At 48.2% G+C, this 25,634-nt stretch overlaps 1 protein-coding gene across 4 annotated transcripts in view; it reads right to left on the bottom strand.

Moving 5' to 3' along the window:
• Positions 1 to 25,634, bottom strand: part of stxbp1a (syntaxin binding protein 1a) — a 145,743-nt gene that overhangs the window by 42,064 nt on the left and 78,045 nt on the right. For all 4 annotated transcript variants that reach the window (XM_072488299.1, XM_072488300.1, XM_072488302.1 and 1 more), the window contains exons 3-7: positions 19,687 to 19,768; positions 13,417 to 13,493; positions 11,279 to 11,357; positions 9,634 to 9,737; positions 5,683 to 5,831 (exon numbers count right to left, since the gene is read on the bottom strand). In XM_072488299.1, the coding sequence (XP_072344400.1) occupies positions 5,683 to 5,831; positions 9,634 to 9,737; positions 11,279 to 11,357; positions 13,417 to 13,493; positions 19,687 to 19,768 (491 nt within the window). The remainder of the gene's footprint in view (positions 1 to 5,682; positions 5,832 to 9,633; positions 9,738 to 11,278; positions 11,358 to 13,416; positions 13,494 to 19,686; positions 19,769 to 25,634) is intronic.

Raw genomic sequence — 25,634 nt, 5'->3', positions numbered from 1 at the left:
AGACTCCCACACGGGAGGGGGGGTCAAAGGGATGGCGGGGGAAGCCGGGGTCAGCAGGTGTCAGCTGACTTACGGGAGTGATATAGGGGGAGCAAAAAACCTAGACAGGGATCTAGCGGGGGGGGGGGGGGGGGGAGGGGAGGGAGGGAAGGGGGGGGAGGGGTGGAAGGGGGGAGAAAAAGGGTTGCTGCTGCACTGGCCGAAAGGGAATGGGACACAGAAGAGGTGGTGGGAACGGAGGTTCCCCGGCTGGGGGACTGGAGGGTGAGGGAGACGCGGACACGGGATTGGCCCAGAAAAGGAGATGGCTAGTCGGCGGGGGTGGGGGGAGGTGAGAGCCCCTCCAATCCGGCTGATAACGTGGAACGTGAGGGGCCTGAATGGGCCGGTGAAGAGGGCTCGAGTGTTCGCGCACTTGAAGGGACTGAAGGCAGACGTGGCAATGCTCCAAGAGACACACCTGAAGGTGGCAGACCAGGTTAGGTTAAGAAGCGGATGGGTAGGACAGGTATTTCACTCGGGACTGGACGTGAAAAATAGAGGGGTGGCAATTCTGGTGGGAAAGCATGTGTCATTTGAGGCCAAGACTATCGTAGTGGATAATGGAGGGAGATATGTGATGGTGAGTGGTAGGTTGCAAGGGACGTGGGTGGTGTTGGTAAATGTATATGCCCCGAATTGGGATGATGCTGGATTCATGAAGTGCATGTTGGGGCGCATTCCGGACCTGGAGGTAGGAGGACTGATAATGGGAGGGGACTTCAATACGGTGCTGGACCCAGCACTAGACCGCTCCAGATCAAGGACGGGAAAGAGGCCGGCGGTGGCCAAGGTGCTCATGGGGTTTATGGATCAGATGGGGGGAGTGGACCCATGGAGGTTTGCAAGACCGCTGGCCAGGGAATTTTCTTTCTTTTCCCACGTGCACAAGGCCTACTCCCGGATAGATTTCCTTGTTCTGGGCAGGGCGCTCATCCCGACGGTGGAGGGGATGGAGTATTAGGCCATAGCCGTTTCGGACCATGCCCCGCACAGGGTGGAAATGGGACTGGGAGAGGAGAGGGACCAACGCCCGCTGTGGCGGCTGGACGTGGGACTGCTGGCAGATGAGGTGGTGTGTGGGAAGGTGAGGGGGTGTATCGAAAGGTACAACGACAACGGGGAGGTGCGAGTGGGGGTGGTATGGGAGGCGTTGAAGGCGGTGATCAGGGGAGAGCTAATCTCCATCAGGGCTCATAGGGAGAACACAGAGGGCATGGAAAGGGAGAGGTTAGTGGGGGAGATTTTGCGAGTGGACAGGAGATACGCAGAGGCCCCGGAGGAAAGATTACTTGGGGAAAGGCGACGGCTCCAGACGGAGTTTGACCTGTTGACCACGGGGAAGGCGGAGGCACAGTGGAGGAAGGTGCAGGGGCGACCCACGAGTACGGGGAAAAGGCCAGTCGGATGCTGGCACACCAGCTCTGTAAGAGGACGGCAGCGAGGGAAATAGGGGGAATCAAAGATGGAGGGGGAGCCACGGTTCGGAGTGCAATGAAAATAAACAAGGTATTCAAGGCCTTCTATGAAGAGCTGTACAGATCCCAGCCCCCAGGGGGGGAAGAGGGGATGAGACGATTCCTAGACCAACTGCGGTTCCCGAGGGTGGAGGAGCAAGAGGTGGCTGGTTTGGGGGCACCAATCGGGTTGGAGGAGCTGAGCAAGGGTTTGGGGAGTATGCAGGCGGGGAAGGCCCCGGGGCCGGATGGGTTCTACAGAAAGTATGTGGACCTGTTGGCCCCGCTACTATTGAGGACCTTTAACGAGGCAAGAGAGGAGGGGACCCTGCCCCCGACAATGTCGGAGGCGACAATTTCCTTGATTCTGAAGCGAGACAAGGACCCACTGCAATGTGGATCGTACAGGCCGATTTCGTTCCTCAATGTGGACGCTAAGTTATTGGCAAAAGTGCTGGCCACGAGGATTGAGGACTGTGTCCCGGGGGTGATTCATGAGGACCAGACGGGATTCGTAAAGGGCAGGCAATTAAATACTAATGTGCGGCGGCTCTTAAACGTGATAATGATGACACCGGAGGAGGGAGAGGCGGTGATAGTGGCAGCTATGGACGCGGAAAATGCCTTTGACCGAGTAGAGTGGGAGTACCTCTGGGAGGTGTTGCGTAGGTTTGGGTTCGGGGGAGGGTTTATTAGCTGGGTTAAGCTCCTTTACAGCGCCCCGGTGGCGAGTGTGGTGACGAACCGGCGGAGGTCGGAGTACTTTCGGCTGTACCGAGGAACGAGGCAGGGGTGCCCCCTGTCCCCCCCGTTGTTTGCATTGGCGATCGAACCCTTGGCCATATCACTGAGGGAGTCTAATAAATGGAGGGGGGTGGTCCGCGGTGGAGAAGAGCATCGGGTGTCGCTATACGCGGATGACCTGCTGCTGTACGTGGCGGACCCAATGGAGGGGATGGTGGGGTTCATGCAGACTCTGAGGGAGTTTGGGGAGTTCTCGAGCTATAAGCTCAATGTAGGGAAGAGTGAACGTTTTGTATTACAGGCAGGGGACCAAGAAAGAGGGATAGGGGACCTACCGCTGAGGAGGGCGGTGGGGAGTTTTCGGTATCTGGGGATCCAGATAGCCAGGAGTTGGGGGGCCCTACACAAATTGAATCTGACGAGGTTGGCGGACCAAATGGAGGTGGACTTCAAAAGATGGGACATGTTGCAGCTCTCATTGGCGGGTAGAGTGCAGTCGGTCAAAATGGTGGTCCTTCCGAGGTTTCTGTTTGTGTTTCAGTGCCTCCCCATCGTGATCACCAACGGCTTTTTCAAGAGAGTAGGTAGGAGTGTTATGGGGTTTGTGTGGGCGAATAAGACCCCGAGGGGAAGGAGAGGGTTCCTGGAACGCAGTAGGGACCGAGGAGGGCTGGCGCTGCCAAACCTAGGGAGCTACTACTGGGCAGCAAATGTGGCGATGATCCGCAAGTGGGTTATGGAGGGAGAGGGGGCGGCATGGAAGAGGATGGAGATGGCGTCCTGTAAAGGAACGAGCTTGGGGGCGTTGGTGATGGCACCGCTGCCGTTCTCACCATCAAAGTATACCACGAGCCCGGTGGTGGCGGCAACATTAAGGATCTGGGGCCAGTGGAGATGGCACAGGGGTGCAGTGGGAGCCTCGGTGTGGTCCCCGATCAGGGGTAACCACCGGTTTGTCCCGGGGAAGATGGACGGGGGGTTCCAGGGCTGGCATCGGGCGGTGATTAGAAGAAAGGGGGACCTGTTCATTGACGGTACATTTGCAAGCCTAGGGGCACTGGAGGAGAAGTTTGAGTTACCCCCCGGGAAATGCATTTAGATATATGCAGGTGAGGGCTTTTGTGAGGCGACAGGTCAGGGAATTCCCGTTGCTCCCGGCACAAGAAATTCAAGACAGGGTGATCTCGGGTGTATGGGTCGGGGAGGGCAAGGTTTTGGCAATACACCATGAGATGAAAGAAGAGGGGGAAGCCCTAGCAGAAGAGTTGAAGGGTAAATGGGAGGAGGAGCTGGGGGAGGAGATTGAGGAAGGTTTGTGGGCTGATGCCCTGGGTAGGGTTAATTCCTCCTCCTCATGTGCCAGGCTCAGCCTGATACAATTTAAGGTGGTTCACAGAGCGCACTTGACGGGGGCGAGGTTGAGTAGGTTCTTTGGGGTAGAGGACAGATGTGGAAGGTGTTCAGGGAGTCCGGCGAACCATGTCCCCATGTTTTGGTCATGCCCGGCACTGGAGGGGTTCTGGAGAGGAGTGGCGGGAGCAATATCTCAGGTGGTGAAAGTCCGGGTCAAACCAAGCTGGGGGCTAGCAATATTCGGAGTAGTGGATGAGCCGGGAGTGCAGGAGGCGAAAGAGGCCGGAATTCTGGCCTTTGCGTCCCTAGTAGCCCGGCGAAGGATCTTGCTATTGTGGAAGGAGGTGAAGCCCCCTAGGCTGGAGGCCTAGATAAACGACATGGCTGGGTTCATAAAGCTGGAGAGGATTAAGTTTGCCTTGAGAGGGTCTGCGCAGGGGTTCTACAGGCGGTGGCAACCGTTCCTAGACTACCTCGCGGAGCGTTAGAGAAAGGTCGGGCAGCAGCAGCAACCCTGGGGGGAGGGGGGAACGAGAGATTGTTTGAGGGGATGGATGAACAGGAGATAACATGGAGGGTGGGGGAAACTGGCATGGGCGGGCGAGAGCCAGTGTATAAAGCTATGTAAATATACCACTTTGCCATGTATATATCTTGCTCAGTGCGATTTTGTGTTATTTTGTTATGGGGGGGGGGTTATTGTTTGTAAGGGGAAAAAGTTGTGTTGTTAAAAAACTTTAATAAATATATATATTTTTAAAAATAAGTTTGTACGTGTGAACATGTGCATGTGCGCACGTGAATATGCATCTGTGAATGCATGCTGTCATGATATTCAGATAAACATCATGGTGCAAACATACATACACACTGATGGACAGATCAACGGACCAATCAATAAACACACAACATCACAGCCAATCACAGGCAAGAGCATACACACTATAAAACGGGGAACAACACGACATTTCCCGCTCATTCCAGCAGGAGACAGCTCAGGGCACAGAGCTCACAGCATGCCACTCAGACATTCACCATGTGCTGAGTGCTTCTCCAAGATAGTGTTAGGGCTGGGTCCACAGGTTAGAGGGTAACGAACGAACCACAGTAACCAGTTTACAGATGTTGTTATTGTTAGTAATAAAACTGAGTTGTACCATCCGCAACCGTGTTGGTCCGTCTATGTAGCAGAGCACCCAACACGACATAGTACCAGGATTGGAACCCAGTGACTGTGAGACCTACCGACGCATCTTAAGGAATCCGCCATCCTGCGCCATGGACACCATCAGCCCGCCGCACCCAACACGACACATGCATGTCTTGGCATGTGAACTCGTGTGTGTGCATGTGGATGTGTGTGTGAGATGTGGAGTGTGAGTGTGCATGCAAATGTGCGTGCGTGAATGTGCATGTGTGAGTGAGCGCGTGTAAGCGTGTCTCTCACAATGTCTTTTTCACAGTGAGTAAATTGGATTGACCTAATCTTTCCATGTTCTTCCCTTGACAGTGTGCGTCGTTCCTCATACTATTGAATGTGGTAACTTTCCACAACGCAATTATGATTCAACTTCAATAGATCACGGCACATCATACCGACTTGCAACGAATTGTAGCACTGGTTACGCAACCCAGATATTTTGCAACGGTTCCATGCACGGTGGTCTACACTTTCCAAATGATTGACACATCCTTATGACAGAAAAAAGTGGAGAAAAAGAGAACACAATATAGGCTACTAAGCCTGCACCTTCTAGTTATTCATATCATGGGCTCTACCCTAACTAATGTCTTGGTGGAACTGTCTGCATAAATATTCACTGATATGAAAAGCTAGCCATGCGAATCTCAAGAATATTTCCCCATTCCCCTGTCTCCTTTATTCAACCATGGTCTACTGCCCTCCGGAGACGACATTCCATCACCCCGTCCCTCCATTTCCAGCACCACGGGGAATTTTATATCCAAGGAGCGTCCCTTTTCCAATACTATTCAGCGATCATCATAATCAAACGGGACTACCCTCACCATGGGGAGCAGCAGCCTTTTAGGAAAAAGGATGGGTGCATATTTAAAAATGTGCTCTCACCCCCTGTATCTGACTGCAGGATACTCTTTCAGTGTGGCGCAGAGGGTTGCAATCTGCTCTGCTAATCGCTCCATGAGAGGGTTTCGCAACTGTGTCTTGTGGGGGCTGTAAAAGCTCTGGAATGCATCTGGTACATCCAACGAGTAAACCTGAAACACAGAAAATAATCGTTCCATTCCTTTTAGAGACCCATGTCTTATAGATCAGGATACAATGGTGCTAGTTCATTCATGAAGAGTGGTCTGGTCTACTCTGGTGTCAGAACTATGGCAGGGAAGACCACTGGCTATTATGTGTATGGCATTGCACAAGCGGTCTGGCTCGGAGAAAGCTGCGCACCTTGGTGTTCCTGTACGCTGACGATCACCTATCGACATGATAACCTGAAAAATGCCAGCACAACCTAAGCATGCGCGTTTAAGTCTGTCCCCTGAATGAATTGTTCACTCCATGCCCTCTCCAATCCACTTTATATGTGAAATTCAGTCAACTGACTCGACCCAAAGGGATTTTTTTTTTAACTGACCATTTCGTTTCCTGTACTGTGTTTAGTTATGAACCTAAATAATTACAGGGCCAACTCATGCGGACGTAAGCCATTGTATAAAGAATGAAAAAGACTGGAGCGTGCCGAATGCCATCTGGTCGTGATCATGTGACAGGTTCCTCAGTCGAACTGGACGAACCTGCTGTTTGACAGATGGGCCATGCAATCCTTGGTTCCTGGCTCTCATTGGTCATTGGGTTGTAATCACTGATGTTTGCTGCAACTAACCGCCACTGAGGCAGTCAGCAGAGTGAGACAACCTTGCACTAAATTATACTTGACAAGGATTGTGAAAACAACTCAGCCGGGTTTAGGAGCATTAAGAGATTGAAATGAATCCACTAAATGCAGTGAGACCAGTGCAGCAAGTTCGCTTTTCAAACGTTGCTGCCACATTGAGGTAATATGAGATGATAACCACAAGAAAGTGGATGTTACCAAAAGGCAATGCAGGCTCCAGTGTTGGAAAGTGTATATAGAATCATTCATATTTATTGCTAAACTCGGGCTCGCATCAATCCAAAAGCTGTTAATAATTCTTCATCAAACTTTATTTAACACCTCTTGCAGCTTTCAGCACGATAGGTTTCCTCTTTTGAGACTGGAATTAAAGGTGTTGATATATTCCCTCCAGAGACTAGGATGTTGAGTATCTTCAAATTGGGTTGGCGGCATTTGGAAAGGGGCCTACTGCCAGCCCGTTTCACAGAACATAGAACGGTACAGCACAGAACAGGCCCTTCGGCCCTCGATGTTGTGCCGAGCATTGTCCGAAACCAAGATCAAGCTATCCCACTCCAGTCATTCTGGTGTGCTCCATGTGCCTATCCAATAACCGCTTGAAAGTTCCTAAAGTGTCTGACTCAACTATCACAGCAGGCAGTCCATTCCACACCCTAACCACTCTCTGAGTAAAGAACCTACCTCGGATATCCCTCCTATATCTCCATCCCTGAATCTTATAGTTATGCCCCCTTGTAACAGCTACATCCACCCGAGGAAATAGCATCTGAACGTCCACTCTATCTATCCCCCTCATTATCTTATAAACCTCTATTAAGTCGCCTCACATCCTCCTCTGCTCCAAAGAGAAAAGCCATAGCACCCTCAACCTTTCCTCATAAGACCTATCCTGCAAACCAGGAAGCATCCTGGTAAATCTCCTTTGCACCCTTTCCAATGCTTCCACATCCTTCCTATAATGGAGGTGCCCAGAACTGCACACAATGCTCCAAATGTGGTCTCACCAGGGTCATGTATAGTTGCAGCATAACCCCACAGCTCTTAAACTCAAACCCCCTGTTAATAAACGCTAACACACTATAAGCCTTCTTCACAGCTTTCAGGTGATGTAAGGCTCTTTTAAACATGGAAATGGAGGTCTTATGCTGTTCGAGATCAGAACTTGTCAGTGCCTGCGCGGCACACACTCCAAGCAGTTCAATAGGTGATGGTGCCAATAAGGACCACCAAGAGTAAGGGCTGAATTATTTTTGCAGGCCGTGGAGGAGCAGGAGGGAACATCTCAGGCCCACAAAAATAATCAAATTTAGAGGAGGTGGGGTGGGGTGGTCTTCGTAATTTAAATGTGCAACTGACCAGAACGAGCAACCGGTTGGACACCTAAAAGTCAAAATCGATATCCAGAGATTGGAGGAGCTGGGATTTTTTAGCCTTGAGTAGAAAAGATTAAGGAGAGATGGAATAGAAGTAGTGAGAAATATGAGGGGTTTTGATAGAGCAAGTAGGGAAAATTGTTTCCTCTGTCAAGGTTGGTAACAAGAGTTCAAGATTTAAAGTAACTGGTGAAATAACTAGAGGGAAAATAAGGATAATTTCTTCCTCCCGAGGGTTGAGATGTGAAACACACAACTGGAAGTGTGGTGGAATCAAAATCCATAGTAACTTTCAAAAGGCAATTTGACATTGCTTTCATTCGATCATGAGATGAGGGCATCGGTGGGGCAGCACTTACTGCCTATCCTTGAGGGCAATTAAGGGTCAATCACATTGGATCTGGAGTCACATGTGGACCAGACCAGGTAAGGACAACATATTTCCTTTCCTAAAGGACATTAAAAACACCCATCTGGTTCAGTAATGACAATCAACAATGGTTTCATGGTAATTATTAAACTTTTAATTCCAGATTTATATTGTATTCAAAACTATCTGCTGTGGTGGGATTTGAACCCAGGTTCCCAGACATTACCCTGGAGTCTCTGGATTACTGGACCAGCAACAATACCACTACACCACCGCCTCCCCATGTTCCTGGACCTCCCCATGTTCCTGGACACAGTTGCTAGCTTACAGAGGGAAAAGCTGGAGTGTGGGACTAAATTGGACAGTTCTGTCAAGCAGCTGGTACAGGCAGCATGAGTGGAATATCCTCCACCTGTGTTATCAGATTTTACGACTCTGTGATGCTATAAACACAATGAATGTTAAAAATAAGGAGATTTCATGGGTGGCGCAATGGTTAGCACTGCTGGCTCACGGCACCGAGGTCCCAGGTTTGATCCAGGTCTGGGTGGAGTTTGCACATTCTTCCCGTGTCTGCGTGCGTCTCAACCCCACAACCCAAAGATGTGCAGGGTAGGTGGATTGGCCACGCTAAATTGTCCCTTAATTGGAAAAAAAAAATTCGATAGTCTAAATTTATTTTTTTTTTATATTAAAAAAAAGGGGATTTCAAATATCAAAAGGATGCCAGGAATCAACGATACAAAGCAAGATAGAGGGAGGTTTCTGGAGCTTAAAACAAATCCCCCCAAAATTGTGCAGTGGGGAACAGAGGGAGGGAACAACGAGAAAGTTGTGAGGTGAGCCACAAAATATTCACTTCAATTTTTAGAGTTACTCTATTTGGTACACAAAAGCCCTAATTTGTACTTTAGGATCTTGCCATTGGTGAGACTGCACATGCTGGGAATACTTTGTAAGGTAGTACTTGATCCCTTTGGTCAGGTGAGTACTTTCACATAGATAGATGCCTGGCAGCGATGTTACACCAATCAAACATCAGCCATGTGGCAACGAATAATTGTTTTCTTTTCCTGCCCTCCTCCATCACATATCGTACTCTTGCTCTCGCACGGAAATTCAAACCATTCCAAATATAAGGCGGCAAATTCTCTGCCACCCCAGCTGCATGTTTCTCAACGGCGTGCCGTCGCCCGCAGCGGGATTCTCCATTCCCAGCACTGGTCAATGGGATTTTCCATGGTGGCCACCTCATGCCGCCAGGAAACCCGCGGGCCGGGGTACGCTGCCAGCGGAACGGAGAATCCGGCTGGCGGAGAATTCACCCCAAGATAACTGACAAAAGTTCTCGCATTTAACACTGGAAAAGTTCCCCAGCCACCTTTACCTCCTTGTGACTGGTGAATAAAATATCTTACCTGTGATTCATATGGAAGAAAGGCAATGTTGATCTCAGTTAGGGTTTTGATAACCTTTGATGTACGAGACTTTACCAGCTCATTAAACAATGGATCTGCACAAGCTGTGAAACGTGAAGGTGACAGTTTTTACTCTTCTCTCTTAAACAGCAAGGTCAATGGCACAAACACCGCAACATGTATAAATACAAGCAGCAGACAAGTGATATTCCAGGTATTTGTACTCAACCTTTTATTTGCTTTGTTTCCACTTTTACAATTTCTCTTGTATTTCCCACAGAGACTTCCAATTCTTCCAATTTGAGACTAAGTGCAGTGGCAGGAGGCTCCTGCGGCACTTTTCCCGCTGGCCTGAATGATAGGAACCCGCGCCACATTCTAGGCTTAGGACCTTATTAATTATGCACAGGAGAATTTCCCTCTGAATCACATGGCGGGCCGGCAGCTGATTCGTCTGTCTGCTGTCAGCTGGTGGGTTCAAAGTTCCTGGTGCCATCTTAAGTACCAGTCTAGTGCACTCCAAACACTCTCTCCAGCCTACATGTCTTCACAGACTGTGCAGGATGCCAACAACCCAAAGGAAAAAGGCTAGTAGCCTCAAGAATAAGTCTGTTCCTTGATTCAATCACCTTCCCCCCTTAGCCCATCACCTGTGAGGCACCCCTGCTGCACTTGGGCTTCTACCCACCCTGGAGTTTTAGTGCACCCACTTCCAGTAAACAATGTTTACTGGACCCTCTTTATGAGCCTTTCATGCAACCTGGTTGGGGTCCAACTTCCCTCCCCTCAGTCTTCCCTCTGCTTTTCATTGTCTGTCTTCTTCATCCTGCACCTTGCCCATCTGTCTAACATCGCGAGCCCTCACCCTTCCCCCTCCTTTGCAAAGCCCTTTTCCAATTTCCCCCCTTGTCTGCATCAGGCTACACAGCGGGCAGCCATTTTAATGCACATTTATGAGATATAAATGGCAATCACGCCACCAGCCAGTGGGGAAACCAGCTGCCATTAACCCTCCATTGGAGAATTACAATGCGATTTTGCACTGGTGGGTTTCAGATTTTGTGACTCTGACTAGTTTTCCCGCTCCCGCTCACCACCAAGCCTGCAGCGGGTCGGAAGGGAGAAATCTGCTTTGGGATTCTAACAAAAAAAAAGGAATACAATACGTTCTATCAGGTGCAACTTGTCCCTTCAAAAAAAATCACATGGCCGAACTAAAGTGGGATATCATTTTGAAATGATCACTTGCTTGGTCCATTTCTTAAAAATTCAAAAGTCTTGCTAATGGTCAAGTCACTGCTCCCAGTAACTGTGAAATAATTACTTTATGCTACCATCTGTGAATCATGACCGTTATTATGCAACAAAATTATAACAGCAGCCTATCAATCAGTGATATTTTATGACAAGTTGTAATCAGGCATTAAGGCTGAGTCAATCTCCCATGACACTGCGCCAGGAAGCAGGTATTCATGCAGGTATTCAGCGCGATAGGCTGAGGTAACCAGCAATTTGAAATACAAAGCACCAGTTTCTCTTCAGACGCTAGAATCTTACAACTAACTTCAATGTTGACATTATCACCCTCAAATCTCCAAATGGGCATAAGTAGAACACATATCCCTTTGCTCATCTGTATACTTACAGTCCGTGAAGAAAACGTGGGCCGCTTTGTACTTAGAAGAGGGAGCGTCCTTAAAATCATTGATCAGTGCACGCACAGACTGGAAAGATAAAATCTCAATGAAATAATGTTCACTTTCAACAAGAACATAGAACATAGAACATAGAACAATACAGCGCAGTACAGGCCCTTCGGCCCACGATGTTGCACCGAAACAAAAGCCATCCAACCTACACTATGCCATTATCATCCATATGTTTATCCAATAAACTTTTAAATGCCCTCAATGTTGGCGAGTTCACCACTGTAGCAGGTAGGGCATTCCACGGCCTCACTACTCTTTGCGTAAAGAACCTACCTCTGACCTCTGTCCTATATCTATTACCCCTCAGTTTAAAGTTATGTCCCCTCGTGCCAGCCATATCCATCCGCGGGAGAAGGCTCTCACTGTCCACCCTATCCAACCCCCTGATCATTTTGTATGCCTCTATTAAGTCTCCTCTTAACCTTCTTCTCTCCAACGAAAACAACCTCAAGTCCATCAGCCTTTCCTCATAAGATTTTCCCTCCATACCAGGCAACATCCTGGTAAATCTCCTCTGCACCCGCTCCAAAGCCTCCACGTCCTTCCTATAATGCGGTGACCAGAACTGTACGCAATACTCCAAATGCGGTCGTACCAGAGTTCTGTACAGCTGCAACATGACCTCCCGACTCCGGAACTCAATCCCTCTACCAATAAAGGCCAACACTCCATAGGCCTTCTTCACAACCCTATCAACCTGGGTGGCAACTTTCAGGGATCTATGTACATGGACACCTAGATCCCTCTGCTCATCCACACTTTCAAGAACTTTACCATTAGCCAAATATTCCGCATTCCTATTATTCCTTCCAAAGTGAATCACCTCACACTTCTCTACATTAAACTCCATTTGCCACCTCTCGGCCCAGCTCTGCAGCTTATCTATATCCCTCTGTAATCTGCTACATCCTTCCACACTATCAACAACACCACCGACTTTAGTATCGTCTGCAAATTTACTCACCCACCCTTCTGCGCCTTCCTCTAGGTCATTGATAAAAATGACAAACAGCAACGGCCCCAGAACAGATCCTTGTGGTACTCCACTTGTGACTGTACTCCATTCTGAACATTTCCCATCAACCACCACCCTCTGTCTTCTTTCAGCTAGCCAATTTCTGATCCACATCTCTAAATCACCCTCAATCCCCAGCCTCCGTATTTTTTGCAATAGCCTACCGTGGGGAACTACATTTCAACCAAAAACAATTCTTTAACTAAATAGCTGTTGCACTGCTTTTGCTGATCATTTCAATAAGCCGATTATTTTTACATGTGTACAATTAGGAAAAGTTTGATTAGAGATACAGTTGACTTGCTAGTCACTTCTTGCCAAAGCGTGAGCTGGTTTTCAAACAGTGCTGCATTTTATTCGGCCTGTTGATAGAACTTTTTTTCTTGACAACAATTATTTTGATCGACTGAAGGGAGACAATCTGAATCAGATGGCAAAAGATGAATCAACAAATAAGGGTACATCTGATACATTTCTCAAATCAGGTGTAAGTATTAAACCAGCGGGCATCAGGATTTCCCATGAATAACCGTAATGTCGGCTTGGGTTCGACAAATTGAATTTTCAATGGTAAGGGAGATTTTGAAATTTCTCATTCCCTGGAACACTTGCAAGTCCCATTAAACCATGTTTTCTAGTGTTTCCAAATTACAACTTCAACAAAAGGGAACTCTGTGATCTACTTCATCCTCTGTAGCATCACCTGTTTCCACCCCTTCCTCAGTCCAACTACTCCGGAAACCATCACATAAGTAATGTGATGTCAATGTGGCCTAACACCATCAGTACAATGGTACAAGTGCTGGGTATTCGGCACATGATCGCTTTTCTCCAAAGGTTTCTCTGTGTTTGACCATGAATGGTTTGTAATCACAATCTGCATTTCCACTTCCTCTGGCACCTTCTATGTGCCAGTTCAGTACTTGGGCACTGTTCAGTGTAAGCACTGACATTGGTTGGCAAGTGGCACCTCGCCAAGAAATCTTCGCAAATTTGAAAATCAGTGTTTGCGTGTACTTTTTTTAAAAACCTGTGAGATTGGTTAAAGCTCTAACTTACTTCTTCAGAGGGCGTGATGAGATACACGGCTTCCAAACTGGGGAGTGGCTCTCTCCTTTTATTTATGTCCTCCACAACTTCACGCAAGCGTCATTGAAATGGAACAAAGCGAAGTTCAAGTGAACAAAGGTTACCACATGCTGTAAAAGCAGCTGGCCCCATCACACTGCCCACAACCACCCCCCTCATCCCCCCCTCCCACCCACCACCCCCACCCCACACACCCTCCACCCCCACTTTCCCCCCACCGCCCACACCACCCCACCCCCTCCAACCACCACCCCCCCCACTCCCACCACCCCCCACCCTCCCCACCCACCCCACCTCCCCCACCCTTACTCTCCCCCCCACCCCCACCCCCCCAACCACCCCACCTCCTCCACCCACCCCCCCACCCCCACCACCCCCCACCCTCCCCACCCACCCCACCTCCCCCACCTCCCCCACCCTTACTCTCCCCCCCACCCCCACCCCCCCAACCACCCCACCTCCTCCACCCACCCCCCCCACCCCCACCACCCCCCACCCTCCCCACCTACCCCACCTAACAAAAGTTAATTTAGGGTTTAATTAATTGTCAATCGAAATATGCAATTCCTAAAAGGTGCATTTTCTTTTCCTCTCCTACCCCAGACTGGACTGCAGTCCTATAAATTAAATATTTTTTTGTCAGTTATGGTGCACTGGTTCAGCTTCAGCTGGAGTATTAAATCCAGTTCAAGGCACCATACTTCAAGATGGATCTGAGGCATTAGGGAAGCTGCAGAAAAGATTCACAAGTATGGTCCCGGGCATGAGGAAGTTGAGCCATGTATATGGATTGGAGAAGCTGGGACTGTTCACCTTGGACTATAGTAGCTTGAGGGGAGGTTTGATAGAGATATTTGATACCACGAGGGGACTGGACGTAACAGGTACAGCGAAGCGTTTCCCATTGGTGGAGGATTGAGAGCCAAACCGCACGGAGTAAAGGTAATTAGAACATAGAACATAGAACATTACAGCACAGTACGGGCCCTTTGACCCTCAATGTTGCACCGACCTGTGAAACCTCTCTAAAGCCCATCTACACTATTCCCTTATCGTTCATATGTCTATCCAATGACCATTTGAATGCCCTTAATGTTGGCGAGTCCACTACTGTTGCAGGCAGGGCATTCCATGCCCTTACTACTCTCCGAGTAAAGAACCTACCTCTGACATCTGTCCTTTTTCTATCTCCCCTCAATTTAAAGCTATGTCCCCTCATGCTGGACATCACCATCCGAGGATAAAGGCTCTCACTGTCCACCCTATCCAATCCTCTGATCATCTTGTATGCCTCAATTAAGTCACCTCTTAACCTTCTTCTCTCTAACAAAAACAGCCTCAAATCCCTCAGCCTTCCCTCATAAGATCTTCCCTCCATACCAGGCAACATTCTGGTAAATCCCCTCTGCACCCTCTCCAATGCTTCCACAACCTTCCTATAATGCGGCGACCAGAATTACACGCAATACTCCAAATGCGGCCGCACCAGAGTTTGTACAGCTGCAACATGACCTCATGGCTCCGAAACTCAATCCCTCAACCAATAAAAGCTAACACACCGTACGCCTTCTTAACAACCCTCTCAACCTGGGTGGCAACTTTCAGGGATCTATGTACATGGGCAACGAGATCTCTCTGCTCATCCACACTACCAAGAATCTTACCAATAGCCTAGTAGTTTTGGAATATAAAAGCAGGGATGTACTTCTGAAGCTTTATAAAGCATTAGTTAGGCCCCATTTAGAATACTGTGAGCAATTTTGGACCCCACACCTCAGGAAGGACATACTGGCACTAGAGCGGGTCCAGCGGAGATTCACACGGATGATCCCGGGAATGGTAGGCCTAACATACGATGAACGTCTGAGGATCCTGGGATTATATTCATTGGAGTTTAGGAGGTTGAGGGGAGATCTAATAGAAACTTACAAGATAATGAATGGCTTAGATAGGGTGGATGTAGGGAAGATGTTTCCATTAGCAGTGGAGACTAGGACCTGGGGGCACAGCCTTAGAATAAAAGGGAGTCACTTTAGAACAGAAATGAGGAGAAATTTCTTCAGCCAGAGAGTGGTGGGTCTGTGGAATTCATTGCCACAGAGGGCGGTGGAGGCCGGGACGTTGAGTGTCTTTAAGACAGAAGTTGATAAATTCTTGATTTCTCGAGGAATTAAAGGCTATGGAGAGAGAGCGGGTAAATGGAGTTGAAATCAGCCATGATTGAATGGTGGAGTGGACTCGATGGGCCGAATGGCCTTACTTCCGCTCCTATGTCTTATGGTCTTATAGTCTGTCTTCCTGTTATTCCTTCCAAAATGAATCACCTCACATTTTTCTGCATTAAACTCCATTTGCCACCTCTCAGCCCAGCGCTGCAGCTTATCAATGTCCCTCTGTAACTTGTAACATCCTTCCGCAAGGTGCACAACTCCACCGACTTTAGTGTCATCTGCAAATTTACTCACCCATCCTTCTACGCCCTCCTCCAGGTCATTTATAAAAATGACAAACAGCAATGGCCCCAAAACAGATCCTTGTGGTACACCACTAGTAACTGGACTCCAGTCTGAACATTTCCCATCAACCACCACCCTTTGTGTTCTTCCAGCTAGCCAAATTCTGATCCAAACTGCTAAATCACCCTGAATCCCATGCCTCCGTATTTTCTGCAGTAGCCTACCATGGGGAACCTTATCAAATGCTTTACTGAAATCCATATACACCACATCAAATTATTCCTTTCCAGATGATTATACATCCTATCACTTTCTAAACCTTTCCAAGACTTTGCCCACAACAGAAGTAAGGCTCACTGGTCGAAAGTTACTAGGGGTTGTCTCTACTCCCCTTCTTGAACAAGGAGACAACATTTGCTATCCTCCAGTCTTCTGGCACTATTCCTGTAGACAAAGATGACTTAAAGATCAAAGCCAAAGGCTCAGGAATCTCCTCCCTAGCTTCCCAGAGAATCCTAGGATATATCCCATCCGGCCCTGGGGACTTATCTATTTTCACACTTTCCAGAATTGCTAACACCTCCTCTTTATGGACCTGAAGCCCTTCTAGTCTCGTAGCCTGAATCTCAGTATTCTCCTCGACAACATTGTCTTTTTCCTGTGTGAATACTGACAAAAAATATTCATTTAGCACCTCTCCTATCTCCTTGGACTCCCCGCACAACTTCCCACTACTGTCCTTGACTGGTCCTACTCTTACCCTAGTCATTCTTTTATTCCTGACATATCTATAGAAAGCTTTAGGGTTATCCTTGATCCTACCTGCCAAAGACTTCTCATGTCCCTTCCTGGCTCTTCTTAGCTCTCTCTTTAGGTCCTTCCTAGCTAACTTGTAATTCTCGAGTGCCCTAACTGAACCTTCATGTCTCATCTTTACATAAGCCTCCTTCTTCCTCTTGACAAGTGTTTCGACTGCTTTAGTAAACCACGGTTCCCTTGCTCGACCACTTCTTCCCTGCCTGACAGGTACATACTTATCAAGGACACGCAGTAGCTGTTCCTTGAACAAGCTCCACACTTCCATTGTGCCCATGCCCTGCAGTTTTCCTCTCCATCCGATGCATCCTAAGTCTTGCCTCATTGCATCATAATTACCTTTCCCCCAGATATAACTCTTGCCCTGCGGTATATACCTATCCCTTTCAATCACTAAAGTAAACATAATCGAATTGTGGTCACTATCACCAAAGCGCTCACCTACCTCCAAATCTAACACCTGTCCTGGTTCATTACCCAGTACCAAATCCAATATGGCCTCGCCTCTCGTTGGCCTATCTACATACTGTGTCAGGAAACCCTCCTGCACACATTGGACAAAAACGGACCCATCTAAAGTACTCGAACTATAGCGTTTCCAGTCAATATTTAGGATCTGGGATGCATGGCCTGAGAATGCAGTGGCGGCAGGCTCAATCATGGCTTTCAAAAGGGAATTGGATCATTATCTGAGAAGGAAACATTTGCAGGGCTACGGGGGAGGGGGTGCTTGGCAGAGTGATACTGGGTGGATTGTTCTTGCAGAGAGCCAGCACAGACATAACAGGCTGTTTGGTGTCCTTCTATGCTGCAATCATTCTGTGATTCTCGGCGGGATTCTGTGCCACCCCAGCCTTGTGTTTCTCAACAGTGCGGCAAAAATGGCCAAAGTTTTTGCGGTAGCACTGACGGCAAAACTAACAGCAACTTCTGGAGCCTGCACATGCGTAGTTAAACGTGGACAGCCAGATGTTGCTGTAAGTGATTTTATGCTTCTCCATAGGAAGCACTGTTGAAGTCCCTGCAGACTGCAGTCAATGCGACTGGCTGGCGTGCTTGGACAATCATTCAACTTTCACTCACAGTGGCAGTTGTGGGGAAGCAGATGTGCAACATTAACTTACCAGAACGATACCTGAACCACAGGGGTTAAATTACAAGAAAAGATCACACAAACTAGGGTTTCCCTGGAATTCCCTCTAACTTAGAAGGTTAAGGGATGATTTAATCAAAATTTTCCAGATATTAAGCAGAGCAGATAGGGTAAATTATTTTCACTAGTTAAGGAGTCTTGGATGAGGAGCTGCATTCCAAGAATTAGAGCCAGACATATCAGGAGTAAAATAAGGAAATTCTTCTGCAGTACACACAGCTGGTGGAAGAAGTTTGGAATTCTCTTCCATAAATAACTATTATTGTTGGAGCAACTATTAATTTTAATTCTAAGGTGAATTAATTTTTGTTTATCAAAGGTACTAAGGAATCTGGAGCAAACTCAGGTCACAGATCAGCCATGATCTCACTAACTGGCAGACTGGGCCCAAAGAGTTAAATGGATCCCTTCAGTTCCTTTGTTCTTAGAAAGAACTTGCCTTGCACAATCTTGGGATGTCTTAAAGTCATTTACAGCCAGTGAAGTCCTTTTGGAGTGGCATAACGTAGGAAATGAGGCAACCAATTTGCACACAGCAAGGTCTCACAAACAGTCAAGTGATAATGACCAGACAATCTGCGGTAGTGATGCTGCTGAAGGATAAAACAATAGGATGTGCTCCTCCGCTCTTCTTCAAAATAGTGTAATGGAATCTATGACACCCATCTACAAGGGCAGATGGGGCCCTGGTTTAATGTCTTATGCAGAAGAAAGCACATCCAAAGGTGTAGCATCCCTCAGGTACTTCACAGGAGTGTCAGTCTAGATATTGTGTCACAAGGGGCTCGAATGCACCGTCTTCTGTATTAGGTTGGAATATGCTATCACTAAGTCACAGCTAACACCCGAGGTCCCTCTGCTTGCCCTGGAATGAAGCAAAGCTCAATAATGGCTTGTTGCTGGGCGGCATGATGGCGCAGTGGTTAGCATTGCTGCCTCACGGCGCTGAGGACCCGGGTTCGATCTCGCTCCCGGGTCACTGTCCATATGGAGTTCTCAGATTCTCCCCGTGTCTGCGTGGGTGTCAACCCCACAACCCAAAGATGTGCAGAGTAGGTGAATTGGTCACGCTAAATTGCCCCATAATTGGAAAAAAAGCAGCCGTTTTCAAGTTGGCGGGCAGGCCGACTGCAGGCGGGTGCGGGGACAGATGTTTTAGCCTTCGCCTCGCTGATTGCCCAGAGGCGGGTCGTGTTGGAGTGGAGGTCAGTTTTTCTCTGCCCTGTGTCTCGGCTTGATGGGGGGGTCTACTGGAATTTTTGACTCTCGAGAAGGTTAAGTTTGAGCTGAAAGGGATGAAGGACGGGTTCTACAATTCATGGGAAATGTTTATCATGCACTTTCAAGAATTGGTTACCATCGAACATTAGAGGGGGGAGGGGGGATAGTTGGGGTTATTGTTGTTCTTGAGTGCACTGTTTACTGATTGATAGTTAATTTTCTTTTTTACTTGGAATGTACGGATGATGGTTTCGTCTGTATATTGAATGGGGTGCTGTTTTTCTTTTGTTGTTTATTTGATTAAAATGTAGAAAATGAGGATAATTAAAGAAAAAAAGAATTGGGCATTGTAATTTCTTTTTAAAATTACTTGTTGCTTTCTTGTTTCTTTGCTTGTTTAAATAACACTGTACTCTGAACCTCGCAGGACAGTTGCAAACGTTTAAGAAGGATGGCTTCCATCTGTGACAGAGATTTTCAAAACCATTTTTTAGGCAAAGCTCAATTTTGCTCAGAAGTTGTAATTTTCAAACCATCTTCATTGAAGGCAACTGCGAAGAACTCTGATCTAAGGATGTCAACGGGAACACTCACTTGTGACGCCCTCTGTCATGATATCAGTCATCTTGCAACAGGATGACAGCATCCGCATGCTGAGCTGATCCACCACCAGCACCTAATAAAATACACAAAGACAATCACCAGGTCAGGAAAAGCAGTGCTGCACCTCATAGAAAGGTTCTGCCCTCTATATTAATTATTGAGCTGTTTTACAGCTTAGTTGCTTCCGTCGTTTTCGATTAAATGTTCGACGCACAGTTGGACATTGCAATTTGCTTCATGAATGAAGACCTCACCTTCACACGTAGCAAAGGGAATTGAGAATTCCTTATTCACAGGTGGAACATTTTGCACCATGCATATGTGGCAGGTGGGCCTTGGTAAATTTCCTCTCGCCATACAATGGTCAGCAGCAAACAGGCAAATGCCCCACTCTCTGTGAAGTGCAGCTCTCAGAATCAGACTTATTTCTCACACCCATTTACAATAAAGCTCACTATCTTTTTAAGTATAGCAGCTGTGACAAATTCTGAACCTGTTTCTCTTCATGCATTTTTTTGAGATCCACCACAAATGATAACTCTAACTCCATTTTATAAGACATAGATATCGAACATACAGTTCAGAAGGAGGCCATTTGGCCCATTGAGTCTGCACCAACCCACTTGAGCCCTCACTTCCACCCTATCCCCATAACCCAAGAACCCCTCCTAACCACTAAGGGCAATTTATCATGGCCAATCCACCTAACCTGCACGTCTTTGGACTGTGGGAAGAAACCGGAGCACATGGAGGAAACCCACGCAGACACGGGGAGAACGTGCAGACTCCGCACAGACAGTGACCCAGCGGGGAATCGAACCTGGGACCCTGGCGCTTGAAGCCACAGTGCTATCCACTTGTGCTACCGTGCTGCCCTAAAGACGTCTCCTTTGCACTTTGAAACCCAGTCCAGGTTCATGTGGCGAGGTCTCTTCTTCCTCACCCTCTTTCACATGGCAAACTATTGCTTGTGTCCATGTGGGAAATGTAACTTTCCAAACTCTTCCCTTTCTCAAGTTATTTGAATAACTTGAATTGTCGAACAGCTAAGTGACTTAAATAGGATGCTCTTGTGCCCAGTTAAAAAGTGAGGACTTTTCTCTTGAATTCCTTCAGGATCCCACATTGGGTCAGAATGGAGTTCAGACATTGGGCAGAATTTCCTCACACGCCACCAGACAGAATCGTGGCGAGTGGGGGGACATTTAATTTTTTGCGGGAGGCAGAAAATCTGTTTCCCAATGGTAGGATAAACTGTTGGAATTGTGTTTTCCTGACCCACAAGGCGGATTAAAGGCAGGTTAAGTTTTCCACCAAAAATGTCGGGAACCCAATTTGCATACATCAGCCTCTCCGTGTACTCATTAAAAGGCCACCTCAGCAGAATTAACTTTGCCGTCCAAAGCACATTCTCTGCCAGAGAGGATTTAGAAAGTATAGTTTTACGGCTGTATATAAGTGGCATACAGCTGGTGAGCTTCATGTCTTCCATGACTTTAAGGTCAGTAGATGTTTCTTTCACCTTTTTGGACACCGTGCACAACTTCACTCATAGCAGCACCAGTAGCAAAAGCAGCACCATGGCTGGACGCAGGAGGCAGGTGAAGCGGGGCAGGGAGGGGAGGGGAGTGTCCAAAAAAGGGGGGGGGGGGTAAAGAGACCCTTGAGGGCAAGGCTGATGCTGCCAATGGTGGGGTTCTGATGGGTAAACTCAGGGTCCAGGTCAGAGAGGGGAATGGGATGCAGTAGAGTGGGAGGTCCAGTATGAGAGTTTGGTAGGTGAAGGTCTCATGGGCGGAGGCGAAGTATGGAGACCGACTAGAAAGGTGGTTCAGACAAGGTAAGAGGGCAGGGCCAGGGTGGGCAATGGGATGGTGATGGATGTAGACTCTGAGAGGTCGGAAGGTGTGTGGAGATGGAGGTCCAAGGTAACAGAGGGAAGTTCACAGGTAACAAAGGGAAGATGAATGGTGTAATTGGGTGGGTTGAGGGTGACGGGATGGGGAGTGGGGTGGGGGGTGCTGGTAGAAGATGGTTGACTAAGTCTAGAAGGTGACGTGCACCATTTTACAATCTGACCTTGACCATGCAGCTAGTCACTCAGTGAGATCTCTCAAAGTGGGAGGACAATCTTTTTGGTGGGTGGAGTTCAAGATCAGCATAAGTGGCCAATTAAAGGGACAACCTAATAATGATGAGACAACTGGATGTTCTCCTCTCCGTGGTGAAGCCCACACAGCAGTAGGATTGTTCTTGACCCATGGGTCTCATGACATATTGAGATCCCAGCAAAGTATGGAGCTACTGCTTGCCATTGGCTGAAGGATGAGGAATGGAAGGAGGGATGGATGGAGGGAGGGAGGGAGAGAGGGAGGGAGGGATGGATGGATGGGCAGACGGACGGATGGATGGATGGATCCAAGGGGCCAGGCCTCTGAACAGCAGCCAACTCACGAACCCCAACCTCCATCCTCCCAGATGAATGGACATGGCTGTCGTGGGCTCATGTGGTTAGCCTTTCCATGCTGCCACGGCAATAGTATTTCTACAGTCTGGAGGATCATGAACGCAAGCAGGGTAGTGTTAGTGGGAGGCTTCTTGCAGGTGGCTCTCATCACCCTCGTCAGCAATATCTCCATGCACAGTCATGTATGAACGGGAGTAGTACCTCCTCTGACCCTCCATGATGACCTTCACCTGGAAGGGGTGGATGGGAATGCCATCTCTTGACAGAGACCAAGTGAAGGGTTTAGCACTTGTCTGCTGCCTTTCAGATGGAGGGAAACCTGTAAAGAGCACGCCCACTAAATAAATCACTTCAATTTGTTCACGCATCCACTGAGGCGTCGATAGTGCAGGCCGCAAGCTACCCTGCCATGTTAATGGCTCCCTTCCAGATGAGGAGAGGAGGGGGGTGGTGGCACATTGATTGGTCAGCACAGGTGCAGGAGAGCAAAGGTCAGAGCAGCAAGAGGCAGTAGAATGTGGACCACTGCAATGACAAGCATTGGCCTGACCATGGATGTACCGCCAGTGGTGCTTTTATCAAGAGATGAGCAAAAGGCAATGCGGTTGCTCACATCTGTCAGCTTTGCCAGTATGAGTTGCAGCCGCAAGGACTCTGGAGGAGTAATGCCGAGCTCCTGAGCAGCATTGAGTGAATGTCTGTCCAGGAGCCCTTTATAAATGACTCCATGATGTAACAGCGGAGCAAATGATTTCCTGTCTACCCTGCCACGAGACTCGACAAGCTCCTCACAAATGTATAATCAATGAGCTGAACAGCAGAAGATTGCGGGTATTCAGTCAGCTCAATCACGCTGTTCTTCCCGCACGCCGCCAGACCGCGACTCCAGCGTGGAAGATTCCATCCATTGATCCAAGCCTCTGGCAAATTTAGTCTTGACCAACAAATTAACAATCAAACTTCGCTTCGAAATCCCACTTGCCTCATTCTTGCAATTTTCTTGAGAAGAATTTTCTGAATTAATCTTCCAACCTGCAAGATCACCTCAGGGCAAAATTCCTGAGTTTCTCCATGTAAATCAGACCCGAATGAACATTATTGATCCTCTCTTTCCTTTGTGCCTCAGTGACCAAATCTGAACAAGGTATAGTCTATCCTGAGCACTACACAGTTTCACCATCATTTGCTCTGATATATCGTACATCCTTCTGTCTTGGATGATGTTTCATTTATTTTATTAAATGCTGCTCTCTGGAGCACACTGATTAAAATAAAACACCAGGAAATTATAAACATTAGAAATGAGTATAACCATCAGCTCCCGATATTCTGAGCTGTGCTCCTTCATATGACAATTTCAATAAGAAAAGATCACTGTTTCATTAGACCCTCCCTATCCACAAATCCATGTAATGCTTAGGAAAACCCTTACTAAAATTCCAAGGCTAATTATGGGTTGTGGTAGTCGGTACTAGGGGTATTACGGTACCTAGGTTGAGGCTGTAAGATCATTGGTGTGGGAGGTACCTGAGACAGCAATATCATTGGTGAAGCCTGCCTGCTGGTCCCGCCCAGTAAGGTGGAGTATAAGAGTCTGTGTCTCCCTAGCAGCTGCATTCTGTACCTGCGCTGCTGGGGGAAACATCTAGTCCAATAAAGCCTTCAATTGTCATCCAATCTCGCTTCTGGAGTCATTGATCGAGCACCATGGGTTAAAGAGCATTATCATTTTATGTTATCCTTCTTTTCTTCCCTCTCCACCACCCTTTCCCTCTATGTTGCGTGTGTGTGATATAAGTGAGGCGAGTTGGAAAGGGGTAATAGGTAGTCAGCTACGTTTTTGTCAGTTTAATGATATTTTTGTTAAATAATAATAAGTTACTTGTGTTAAATTTACAAAATTTATTGCAGTTTATTGGGCTCAGCCAAGGTCCTCAGGTATTTTAATATAACATCTAATTTCACTTGTGTTGTGACTCCAGGTCAAGTGGGGCTGGAACTGACCATGCACCATCCCAGGGGGTTGTGACAAAAGACAAAAGCCACATTTATACGGCACCTTTCTTAATGCCTCAAATCACTTTTCAGCCAATTCAATACTTTTGAGTTAAAATTATTGGAATAATGTAGGCAACATTATCAAATGATGGGGCAGGCTTGAGGGGCTGAATTACTTACTCCTGCTCAAAATATGTATGCTTGTATGTCATTCTGGATGGATGATATGAGTTTGGCAAGATGGCTTTTGTTATCCATAGTTATCTTGTGAATAAAGGGTGAAATCATGGCCGGAGTTCTGTCTATTTTGCTGCTAATGGAAGTCTGTGATTGTTTGGTGAATTAATTAGTGATTCCTGAAAGGGGGAAAAATGTCATGCATGATTTAGGGAGAGAGTGAAAGCAGGTGGGGTGGGGGTGGGGGGCGGGTTGGAGGGGTGGGAAATTAGGAGCTCAGAAACAAGAGAAGCAATAACAGCCATGATTTCTCTCCCAGCCCTGGCAGCAGACGACCCTCCACCACATATGGAGACCACCAAGGAAACCATGGCAGCCTCCCAGTGGGTTGCCAGGAAGGGAATATGCCCTACATGTCCACTCCATGGGCCACAGAAGGGGTGCCTAGCAACAGCAATGGCTGCTTGTCCGGCAACTGCATCGCTGATGCTCCATGATTCCTCCAACTTCGTCCATGATAGCTCTCGGGCCCCAACCTCCCAAAACGTAACTCACCTGTCCTCGGGTTTTTCAGAATCAACAATGGCAACAGCGAGTAGTGGCATTGCTGAGACTACCACTGGCCTTCTGACTGAAATAGCAACCCTTAAATAGACAGCAGCCTGATGGTGGCCTCTTAATTGACCATGGCTCGAAATATGCTGCCTCAGGTTTCACCCTCTGCTGAAAAGGTATAGGGAGCGATTCTCCGAGCCCCGTGCCAGGGCGGTGAATCGCCGCAACCGCACCACGATGCCCCGACGCCGGCGCGCGATTCTCCGAGGTGCGGAGCATCAGCGCCTTTTGTGCCGGTGCGTTTGACGCGACGCCGGCCGCGGACCGCTGGAATCGGCGGGGCCGTCGATTCTCCGGCCCCCCGGATGGGCCGAGTGGCCGCGTGGATATGACAGAGTCCCGCCGGCGCCGTTCACCCCTGGTCTCACTGCTGGCGGGAACTCTGCGCGAAGGATTGAGGGGGGCGGCCTGTGGGGCGGGGAAAAGCGATCCTTCACCAGGTGGGCCTCCGATGGGGTCTGGCCTGCGATCGGGGCGCACCGATCGGCGGGCCGGCCTCTCTTCCCCCCCCCCCCCCCGGCCTACTTTGTTGTGCGGCCGGCCCCTGAACACCGATACCATGTTGAGTCGAGGCCGGCGCGTTGAAGAAGTCCACTGCGCATGCGCAGGTTGGCGTGGCCCAACTGCGCATGCGCAGGTTGGCGTGGCGCCAGGAAGGGAGGCAGGAGCGGTATGAAGCGCT

Source organism: Scyliorhinus torazame, chromosome 22, assembly GCF_047496885.1.
Source record: "Scyliorhinus torazame isolate Kashiwa2021f chromosome 22, sScyTor2.1, whole genome shotgun sequence".
In the NCBI taxonomy this organism is placed as follows: domain Eukaryota; kingdom Metazoa; phylum Chordata; class Chondrichthyes; order Carcharhiniformes; family Scyliorhinidae; genus Scyliorhinus; species Scyliorhinus torazame.
Note: the sequence above shows the minus strand (reverse complement) of the source record. Positions and strands in the feature narration are given on the sequence as shown.